General features: G+C 41.2%; 1 protein-coding gene across 2 annotated transcripts in view; it reads right to left on the reverse strand.

Moving 5' to 3' along the window:
* Atp6v0d1 (ATPase H+ transporting V0 subunit d1) overlaps positions 1 to 10,987 on the reverse strand; it is a 58,128-nt gene extending 47,141 nt beyond the window's left edge. The window contains exon 1 of one of the 2 annotated variants that reach the window (XM_010612238.3): positions 10,742 to 10,987. In XM_010612238.3, coding sequence (XP_010610540.1) covers positions 10,742 to 10,871 — 130 coding nt within the window. In that variant the 5' untranslated portion in view covers positions 10,872 to 10,987. The remainder of the gene's footprint in view (positions 1 to 10,741) is intronic. The other variant, XM_010612237.3, reaches the window with a different exon arrangement.
* Between the last annotated feature and the right edge of the window lie 318 nt (positions 10,988 to 11,305).

An 11,305-nucleotide genomic window follows, 5' to 3' on the forward strand; every position in this document is an offset into this window, starting at 1 on the left:
AAAGGGAAACTGTTAAAAAAAAAAAAAAAAAAAAAAAAAAGCTATTAGAGGGCTGGGGATTTAGCTCAATGTTTCCACCACCTGCCTCGCAAGTACAAGGTCCCAAATTCGATCCCTGGTACCAAAAAAGTAAAAAATAAAATAAAAGCTATTAGAGAAAAGAAACAAATCACATATACAGGAAAGCTCTTCAAAATCACAGCAGACTTCTCAACACAAACTCTTATGTCAAGGAGAGCTTGTAGTGAAGTATTTCAAGCCCTAAAAGAAAATAACCTCCATCCCAGATTGATGTATCCCGCCAAACTATTTTTCAAAATTGATGGAGAAATAAAACACTTCCATGACAAAGAACACCTGAAGAAATGCATGACCACCATGTCAGAACTCCAAAGTGTTCTGAAGGACATTCTAGAGATAATGAGGACTACAACTCCATGGACAACTCAACAGAATTAATCCAACAGGCAAGGCAAGTAATTAAAAGGGGGGGGACCAAAAACAGGAAAATAAGATGACAAGGACAAGTTAATACATATCAATTATAACCATCAATGTAAGTGTTCTCAATTCGCCAGTCAAAAGACTGGCGGAATGGATCACGAAGCAAGATCCAACAATACGGTGCATACAAGAAACACATTTAATTCTAAAAGAAATTTGTAGACTGAAAGTCAAAGGATGGAAAGCAATACTCCATGCAACAAGAACCTGGAAAAAAGCAGAGGTAGCTATTCTATTGTCAGACAAAGTGGATTTCAAGCTAAGACTGATTGAGAGACAATGAAGGTCATTACATCCTTGTAAAGGGAACAATCCAAAAGAAAGAGATAACCATAATAAATATATATGTACCAAATACCAGTGCACCAAACTGTATAAAACAAATATTACGAGGCATGCCAAATCAAATAAACAACAATATGATTGTAATGGGGGACCTCAATATCTCACTGTCACAGAGAGATCAACTAAACAAAAAAAAAAAAATCAACAAAGAAATATCAGAACTGAACCAAACTTTTGAACAAATAGACTTAGTAAATGTCTACAGACTGTTCCACTCCAGAACATCAGAATACACATTCTTCTCAGTGCACACAGGACATTCTCCAAAACAGACCACATACTAGCTCATAGAACATGCTTAAGTAAATGCAAAGGAATTGAAATTATCCATGTATATTATCTGACCATAGTGCAATGAAATTGAAAACCAATGGCAAAAGAAATCAGAAAAACTTCATAAACACATGAAAGTTAAATAACACCCTCCTGAACAATCATTGGGATCACAGATGAAATTAGACAGTTTCTACAATTAAATGATAATACCAATACAACATACCAGAACTTATGGGATACAATGAAAGCAGACCTATGAGGAAAATTTACAGCAATGAGTTCTCATATCAGAAAAATACAGCAAGCACAAATAAACAACCTAATGTTGAACTTCACACTTCTATAAAAAGAAGAGCAAGTCAGGCCCAAAGTTTATACAAGGGAGGAAACTGTAAAGATCAGTGCAGAAATTAATGCAATGGAAATTAAGAAAACAATACAAAGAATCAATGATTTGAAGAGTTGGTTCTTTGAAAGATTAAATAAAATTGACAAATTCTTAACCAACTATACCAACAGCCTGCATAATGAGACCTTGTTTCAAAAATAAAATAAAATAGGCAGTTGTCATCTTGACTAGTCCAGTATCAGGTAAAGCCAACATTCTAGATTAGGAAACTGGCATACTTATACTCATCAGCAGAGTACAACTGTGTAATTTAGCAAGCCATTTGCTTTTCTGTATTCTTCAAGTTTCTGAGAAGATAGCTAAACTATTCATGGAGAAAATATATAACAATAATCATCCCAATAGCAAGGAGAAGTCCTAGGACTCAAACTACGGTCTCTAAATATCATTTTAGAAATTTAAAAACCCAGGTCTCTTGACATAAGTAATAACTGTGTTGATAGGGGAATTTTTATATAATTAGAATATAATGGCATTCCAGATAGCAAAAAAGCTCTAAAAGGCTACCTAGTTGGGTCAAAAAGGCTTGGTAGCTAACTAAATAAACTGCTCTAAGAGACAATAAAAGTATCAATAAGGTAACTGAGCCAGGTGTGGTGGCACACGCCTATAATCCCAGCACTTGGGAGGCTGAGGCAGGAGGATCACTGTGAGTTCGGGATCAGCCTGGGCTACATAGTGAGTTCCAAATCAATTTCAACTACATAGTAAGACCCTATCTCAAAAAAACAAAAACAAACAAACAAAAAAATAAGGTAAGTGAAGCCTAAAAAATATATTAAAGTCTACTAGTGTGTTAGATACTAAACAACTAAATCTCATTGGTCATCTGGATGATACGTGAAAACCAACTAATTATTTCATTTTTTATTTTTTGGTTTCTGTTTTTTGAGATAGGGTCTCATGCAGTTCAGGCTGGCCTGAACTCATTATGTAGCCCAGCCTGGCCTTGAACTCCTGGCGATCCTCCTGCCGCAGCCTCCCAAGTGCTGGGATGACAGATGTCACCTCCATACCTGACTCAACTGATTTTAAAAGCTGATAAATAAGGGGAAAAAGCAACTATCCTAGTCTCTCCTATATAGACTATACATCAGGGTGACCAAATACAGTAATTGAATGCTGAAAGTTTCCAGGTGTGGTATTAAAGCTAGCAACTGCAAAAGGAAACAGAATTAGAATATCACCACTTTGTAATACTTAAATGAAATATAGTTCCAGTCAATAAATGCCAGTGATTTCTTAGAGCACAAAAAGAGAACCTAGGTATTAGGTGCCTCCCAAAGTACAAACATTGCCTGTTATTTTTTTAAAAAAAATATGAATTGAGACAGAATATCATCAAGCCTCTACATCTAACTATTAATCTACAGGGAAAACCACAGAAAGGGCCTGAGAATGTAGCTTAATAGTAGAGTATCTACAAGATATCCAGCTCAAAGAAGAGAAAAATAAGGGTCAAAGGAACATGTAAATTGCATGGCAGGAATGTAATCAATAAAACTGAAGATAGGAAAACCTTTTACTCAAATGATACAATTTTACTAACTAAATAAAAAAAAAAAAAAACCTGAGCACGGTGGTGCACACCTGTAATTGCACCACTTGTACGGCTGAGGCAAGACTGCTGTGAGTTCAAGGCAAGCTCAGGATACAAGGCCAGCCTGAACTACATAGCAAGACCCTGTCTCATAAAAAAAGAACAAACAAACAAAAACCCCAAATAAATAAATGAAAAATACTAACATATATTAAAATAGTTGAGAGAACAACAAATTGAGATGTATGGAACATATTTAGATCCTAATTGAAACAAATCATATTTTAAAAACTTAAAGCTGGCCGGGCGTGGTGGTGCATACCTGTAATCCCAGCATTCGGGAGGCTTAGGCAGGAGGATTGCTGTGAGTTCAAGACCAGCCTGGGCTACACAGTGAGTTCCAGGTTAGTATCAACTACATAGTGAGACCCTGTCTCAAAAAACAAAAACAAAAACAAAAACAAACAAACAAACAAACAAAAAAAAACCAACAAAAACTTAAGGCTGGGTATGGTAGCACTTACCCTATAATCCCAGCACTCTGGGAGGCTAAAGCAAGAGGATCACAAGTCAAGTTGATCCTAGGCAATTTAGTGATCTATGAAGACCCTGTCTCAAAATAAAAAATAAAAAAGGACTGGGGATTGTAGTTCAGTGCAAAAACCCTGGGACTGATCCCTAGTACTATAGAAAGGGGGTGGTCAGAGAAATCTGGACACACAATGGATATGTGATTGCATTAACAACTTACTAGGGCTTCTTTAAAGCAAGAATAGGCGTTGTACCTACCTGGCAAGAGCAAGGTCCTGAGTTCAATTCCCCATACCGAAAATAAACAAATAAAATTAAAATGTTGAGGTTATTTTTTAAATAGTCATCACCTTATCCAGAGTTGCTGAAATAACATGCTGAGATTTACTTCAAAATAATTTGAGAAAGCCAGGGATGGTGGTGCATACCTAAAATTCCAGCTACTCCCAGCAGGCTGAGGTAGGATGCAGGACTTAACAAGACTCTGCCTCAAAACTAAAGAAGGGGAAAGCAAGGAAGGGAGAAAAGGGAACTAGCGGAGAGAGTGGAGAGAGGGGACAGGGGGAGAGGGGGAGAAGTGGGGAAAGGGAAAAGGAGAAGAGAGGGGGAAAGGGAGGAGAAGGGAGGTGAAAAGGGACAAGGGAGAGAGAAGAAGAGAAAAAGGAAAAAGGGGAAAGAGGGAGAGAGGAAGAGGAGGGAGAGAGGGGGAGGAAGGGAGAAGAGAGGAGGAGTGCAAGAGGGACTGGAGGGAGGAGCAGGAAGCAGGGAAGACTCAGTGCTTCCAAGGTTCAGTCCTGAATACCTAACAAATAAAACTGGGAGTCGGGATAAACAGAGCTCTTTTTGGCTTTTTGGCAGGGGTCAGGGGGTAGGAAGGGGGTAGTGCTACAGATGGAACCCACAGTCTCAGGAGTATTAGACAAGGACTATGCCCCCAACTCAAGTAGAGCTATTATTAAAATGACTGATAATTTCTGTAATAACGAGAATTGTTCATTGCTATACTTTGGTGATTATAATTTATGGGCTCACTGTATTATGCTTTATATTGCGATATCCATAAAAAGTTTTAAAGAATAAAAAATAAACTTTGGAGGGCGGATCTGGAGCCTGATGTACCTCTGAATTTCTAGCAGCCAAACAGGAAAATTAACAGCAATGCTTTTAGACTGAGTGTAGGCTGAGAGTTCAGGTTCAAAACTATGGTTAATGCCTGAAATACATACCTACCTGGCTTTTGGATGAGGCCCAGTATGCTGGGCAAAGTAGACCTTCGGAAAGCATTTCTTTTTTCTTTTGGTATTTTCTAACTTTAATATACAGTGAAGTTGTAAAGTTCATCTTGTTTTTTTGCTTGTTTGTTTGTTTGTTTTTTGGTACTGGGGCTCGAACTTGGGTCCTTGTGCTTGCAAGGCAGGCGGCAGAACCACTGAGCTAAATCCCCGGCTCTAGTTCATACATCTTTACTTTATTAAAATATTTTAATTTCATTATAATAATTTCTTAAATACTTATAGACAATGTTTTGAAACTTTAATACCTTGATGCCTTCTTCAATTCCTCCTTCCTTGTCATATGTAATAAAGTCCCCATCTATTCAAAGTCATCTTGTTTCTTCACATTTTCCATGATGGCCATGATTTTTTTTTTTTTTTTTTTTGAGACAGGATCTCACTATGTAGTTAAGACTGACCTGGAACTCACTATGTAGCCCAGGCTGGTCTTGAACTCACAGCTGTCCTCCTGCCTTAGCCTCCCGAGTGCTGGGATTACAGGCGTGCGCCACCATGCCCGGCAATGGCCATGATCTTATTGTGACCTCTAACTAGAAGACCTCATACATTTCTATTGCATCCTCTTCCCACACAATCTTCAAGATCCACTTTAAATTTTCTTATTTTACATATTTCATTAACATTTTGGGTCAACACTATTTTTTTCCTTATATACTTTATATGTAACAGATGTTTTGGCATTTAATTGGATTCTGTTTATTTCATGTGTAAGTTCTATCTTTCCTCTTAAACATCAACAACTTTGAAGATGCCCCCCCACCACAGCCTACTGATTTCTTTGTATGCAATTCTTCCTTCATTTGTTGGTCTTTCAATCATAAATTCCTGTCCTCTTCCCCGCAAGGCCAACTGTCTTCCTTATTAGGAAGTAATGAAAGCTGAAAAGAAGGCCTCTTTTCTACATTGCCCACAGTGTAAGTACCATACAAGCATCTAACAGGACCATCTTAGTTGTCACATAGATGAAACCACTCTGAGAATGCAGGCAACTGTATTCACTTGCTGTTGTTGTAACAAATTATCACAAATGTAGTGCCAAAGCAATGGAGACCTTTTTGTTTTTTTTTTTAATCTTACAGTTCTGTAGGTCCAAAGTACTACAGGGTCTTATTGAGCTAAAATTCAGGAGGAAGTGTTTCTTAAATGAGCAAACACACACTTGAATATGAAAGCAGCACTACATATGCTCCTCAGAGTCTGTAACACATTCACTTAGTCACATCCTACAACTCCAATTCTTCAGGCCTCTGTGGAAGGTGAGATTCTTCACCACTGCTGCCTCTGCCTTCATACCCACTGCTAAGGAGCCAGGGGCTTCCTTCCCTGGGTTCTGGCTAATTTTTTTTAGACGAAGAGTGGCTTTCCAAAAGATCTGTACTCTCATTTCAACATTCTACCACCTGGGGCTCCTTTTGGTCCCTTTGAATGGCCCAACTATATTTCCACATTCACAAGCAGAACTCTATCCGAAATGCTCTCCCCACCCTCCACCAGCTCTCTAGATGAATGGCTCCTTCTTGGCAGGGCCTTAACCAGCCATGCTCTTGAAAGAAGATTCTCAACCAGGCATGGTGGCACACACATGTAATTTCAGCACTCTAGGAGGCTGAGGCAGGAGGATCACAAGTTAGAGCCCAGTCACAAGATAGCAACTTAGCAAGACCTTCTCTCAAAAGGAATAAAAAGTGGGGGAGGGGATACCTCTCGGTTCAATTTCCAGTACTGCCATAAATAAATACTAACAAAATTTTTTTAAACTCTAACACTTCTTTACTATCTCACAGACAATGCCCTTCACATTTAATTTTTTTCACTTAATAGTAACAATAGGGGCTAACACATTGGGAACTTACTCTGTGCCAAGTTTGTGCTATAGACTTGTTATGATTTGGGGATGGTTTCAGTCTTCCTCAAGGATTCACATGTTAGAATTTAATTGCCATTGTGAGACATTAAAAGAATGGAAACAATCTGACTACAGTGCTCAGAGGGGGAGTCTTTGGCATATTATTAGGATTAATCATATATGTATATATCGGTATATATACCTATATATATGCTCATATATATATATATATAGATAGATACCTATATATAGATAGATAGATAGCTACCTATATATATAGATAGATAGATACCTATATGGTATATAAGCTTATATAGATACCCATGTAGGTATCTATCTTATCTATCTATCTATCTATCTATATATATATGGGCATATATAGATGCAATATATATGCATACACACACACACACACACACATACCCATGTTGCCTGTCTCTTGCTATGTAATGCCCATCACCACCTCAGGGCTCTGACAGCAAGACCACCACCACAGAACTATGAGTTAATATAAACCTCCTTTTTATATAAGTCACTCCGTCTGCGGTATTATGTTACTGGCAACAGAAAACGGACTGATGCAGCGCTTTATGTGGATTATCTTACTTAACTACCACAACCCCCCAAAAGGTAAATTCTGTTATTAGCATCACTTCATAGATAATGAAAAGTTAGGAGTGAAAGGTTGCTTACCTCATTTATGGCCACAGTGCCATGAGAAAGCAAGCCCACATTTGTAAATACTACTGTATTGTACCTTTCTATTAATGTCTTCCCCATCCTGCTGACATCCAACCCAGACTATGAAACTCAAGAGAATATCATTCAACCAAGTACCTCACCTGGGTGTGGTGGTGCACACCTGTAATTATGGCTGAGGCTGGATGATCACTAAGAGTTCAAGCCAGCCTGAGTTACTTAGCAAATTCAAAACCAGCCTGGACTACACAGCAAGACCCTGTCTCAAAAACAAAAAAAACAAACAAATGAAAAAAAAAATGTCAGTCCCTATTGGCATAAAATTGGTGAATTAAAGTAATACTCTATGATTTTTCTTCATACATCTCAATCCACCTAAGGATTTCCCCCAAATTCTTAGTACAGGACCCAGCTCCTAGAAATTCAATATACCCAGAAAAATCTCAGCACTGTAGAAAGCCTGTGTGATCACCCAGCTATGTCCCCTCGGTTCATCAAAGGGGAATGGCCTTTCCAGGGTTTTAAAGAGACAACTGAGGGCTGGGGTTTTAGCTCAGTGGTTCCACTGCCTGCCTTACAAGCACAAGGACCCGAGTTTGATCCCCGGTACAAAAAAAAAAAAGCTTTTAAAAAAATAAAGAGAGAGACAACTGAGCAAAATGTACACTGAGGGCTTCATGGGCTTCAGAGACAGACTGCTCAGAGAGAGAATTCTAGCAAAAGACAGCAGTCAGTGGACAGGTGCCCGGCTAAAGTGGAACCCAGGAAGGAAGACTAGGATGCTATACTTGCCTCTTCAAAAAAAAAAGAAAGAAAGAAAGAAACACACACTCAGGGCTGGGGATTTAGCTCAGTGGCACAACCCTGCCTCACAAGCAAAGGTCCTGAGTTCGATCCCCGGTACCACAAAACAAACAAAAAATAACACTCTCTGCCCGATGCCCTATTCCTTCTACAAACTGTCCAACACCTGAAACATGTTACTAGAAAATCTATCACCCCAGCACACACCTAAAGATCTCTCTAGGAACCACAGGGCTTCTTGGTCTCCCCTTCCCACCTTTCTTCTCATGTATCCTGGAGATGAAGAGGCAAAAAATACCCAGTAACAGTGGTCTGGAGGCCAGCCCTCTGATAACACCTTCAGAAGCAAGGAAGGCTTTTCTCTGGAGGACAAATGTGGTTGCTGATCTGCTTCTGTTTATTCTCAGCTCTTGAAAGTCCTGAGCATCTCCAGTGACAAGATCTCAAGAATCCCAAATTCTAGGGCTGGGGATTTAGCTCAGTGGTGTCACTGCCTACCTCACAAGCGCCAGGTCCTGATTTCAATTCCCTGGTCCTACCAAAAAAAAAATCCTAAATTCTTTGTCACTTGCAAAGTAGTACTAACAAATGCCAGCGTAGTCTAGACTAGAACAACATTCTACTCTAACATGACCACAGGGAGTTTCTAAGATGCAGTGGTACAGTGACTGCTTCATGGGTACAAGGAAGCAGAGCAAACAGCAGGTGAAATAAAATGGAAAACATGGGCAAATGCTCAGAGTGCTTATTTTGTCCTTGCAGACTGTCTTCTTGGTGCTGTTTTACCTACAGTAGCTTGCTGATATCTCACAATCTTTATGAAGCAGGCACTATTATATATAAGATGCAGAACTCAAGGCCTGGAAGTGTTAAATAACTTGTCTAGGGGGCCAGGGATGTAGCTCAGTGGTGCCACGTTGCCTGGCAAGCACAAGGTGCTGAGTTCGATCCCCAGTTCCCAAAAGAGAAAAAAATAACTGGTCTAAAGTAATTCAGTAATTGGCATGGTTAGGATTCAAACTCAGGTTTGCCTGATTCAAAGTTCCATGACACCATGTCCACCACCTGCTGGGGGGTGATATGTGAGAAGGACAGGACTACATGTGAAAGAGCAAGGGATTACTGAATGCCTAGCCAACGGTCTGTACACTGTTCCACAAAGGGGTCCATGTGCTGAGAAATGTTGCAGGAAGAATGGCTTAACTTGTTTATGAAAGATGAAGGCAGATGGGAACCACGTGCCCCTAGAATTTCTACAGGAAGTGAGCAGCCGCAGGAGTAAGGAAACCCAGAAGAGAAGCCAAATGAATGCCAGTTGACCATCAATGTTGTTCACCTTTAGATTTAACAAATAAAGACATTATTTGTCTTAGTCCACAAAACTCACATTAAGTACCAGGCATCTTGAAGAATTCTTTTCTTCTTCAACTCTATTCAAGAAAGGTGAACAACTTTTCTTGCAGATTTATATTTAAATCATGAAATCTACAATTATTTTACTTTACTGGGAATTTAATCCAGGACCTTGTGTACTAGACAACTGCTCTACCACGGAGCTACATCCCTAGCCCTTCTAATTTTGAGACAGTCTCCCTAAATTGTCCAGGCTAGTCTCCAACTTGCCACTCTCCTGCCTCAGCTTCCCGAATGGCTGAGATTACAGGCCAGCGCCGCCAAGACTTAACCTCTGAAGTTTTTTATTTAAAAATTTTCTCCAGTGGGTAAACCATCTGGCTATCTTCCACCTCCAGTAATAAGTACCTTTCTCAGAGATACAACTTGGAGATCAGGGATGGGAACCTCACCCTAGGGTAACAGGGACAGCGCTCAGTGAATCTGTTGCAGCTGTGCCTGAGGGTGTCAATCTCACTTTGGAGCTACTCTTGTGTAAGAATTCTACTTCCAACAGCAGTGCCCCCTTCCCATCGCCGGGTGAGGAGTTTAATTTTACCCAAATACTTGTGTATGAAGAGGCACCCCTTTGCTCTTCCAAACTCCTTAGGAAACCCAGCCAGCCAGCGGTACAGTTTGGGAGGAATCCTTCGCAAACAAGGCTAAACAATTTGCCAGGAATGATCAGCCCGCATGTCAAAGAGAAGACAATTATTGGGGGGGGGGCGCTTAGCTTTCCTAAACGTTGCCATGGCACAGCTCAGGCTACGTCAGGGTAAAGAGGCTTGTAAGGGTACCTTCATAGCTGCCACAACCACTCCCAAGAGACACTCTCCTTCCTACGTGACGAGCACAACAGGGGTAAGAGGCGGTCCAAGTAGAGAAGAACCACTACAGTTTTAGCCTTGCTTAACTCTGGACAGGCGCCGAGCCGCAGCTCTAGGGTGAATCCCCTTCCCGTACACACGTACGCAGCTCGGCTTTCCCAGTGAGGCCTCTCAGGCCCCTCAAGACCACCCTGACACTGCTTCCGGATTCCAGGCCCGGGGTGGGTTCCACATTGATTATTCAAGGCCCCTCAGTCCCGGCCCACGGCTCACCCTCAAGAGTCTCGCACTGCACCAGGTTGAGGTAGTCGGCCTGGCTGAGCACCCCGGCCTTCAGGCCGCGCACCAGTCCCTCCAAGTAGCCATTGTCTACGTTGAAGTATAGCTCCGGGAAGAACGACATGGCTGCAGCAGGGGAGACGAGACTGGAGAGCCCCAGACCAGCCGGCACGTAACGCAACTCCAACAATCAGCTGACTCGGCGTCCGCAAAGGGCTGTCAAGTGCGTCAGGTGACGCACAAGTTCCTCACGTGACCACAACTGAGCCGCGTCCGGCTTCCGGGTGGTTTCAAACGCAAGCATTGCGCAGGTGTGAGCTACTGATCGCCCTTTGGCGCCTGCGCGCTGAGGGGAGGTAGCCCTCTGGCTCGTTTGAGCTACTTAGCTGGCCGAGGCCGACCGCGTGAGGTCGCTGTTGGCTGTAGAATTAGATGGGCACCCTTTCTTGCTTTCCCTAGTTAGGTGTACCTGGCATTCAGGGTCTGTGGGGTAAATGTGGAATTGGGAGGGATTCCTGTTCTTGCAAAGATTCCACACTGCTGAACCAGACTCTTCCT

The sequence above is a fragment of the Fukomys damarensis genome, unplaced genomic scaffold, assembly GCF_012274545.1.
Source record: "Fukomys damarensis isolate Sample0158 unplaced genomic scaffold, DMR_v1.0_HiC HiC_scaffold_32, whole genome shotgun sequence".
Classification (NCBI taxonomy): domain Eukaryota; kingdom Metazoa; phylum Chordata; class Mammalia; order Rodentia; family Bathyergidae; genus Fukomys; species Fukomys damarensis.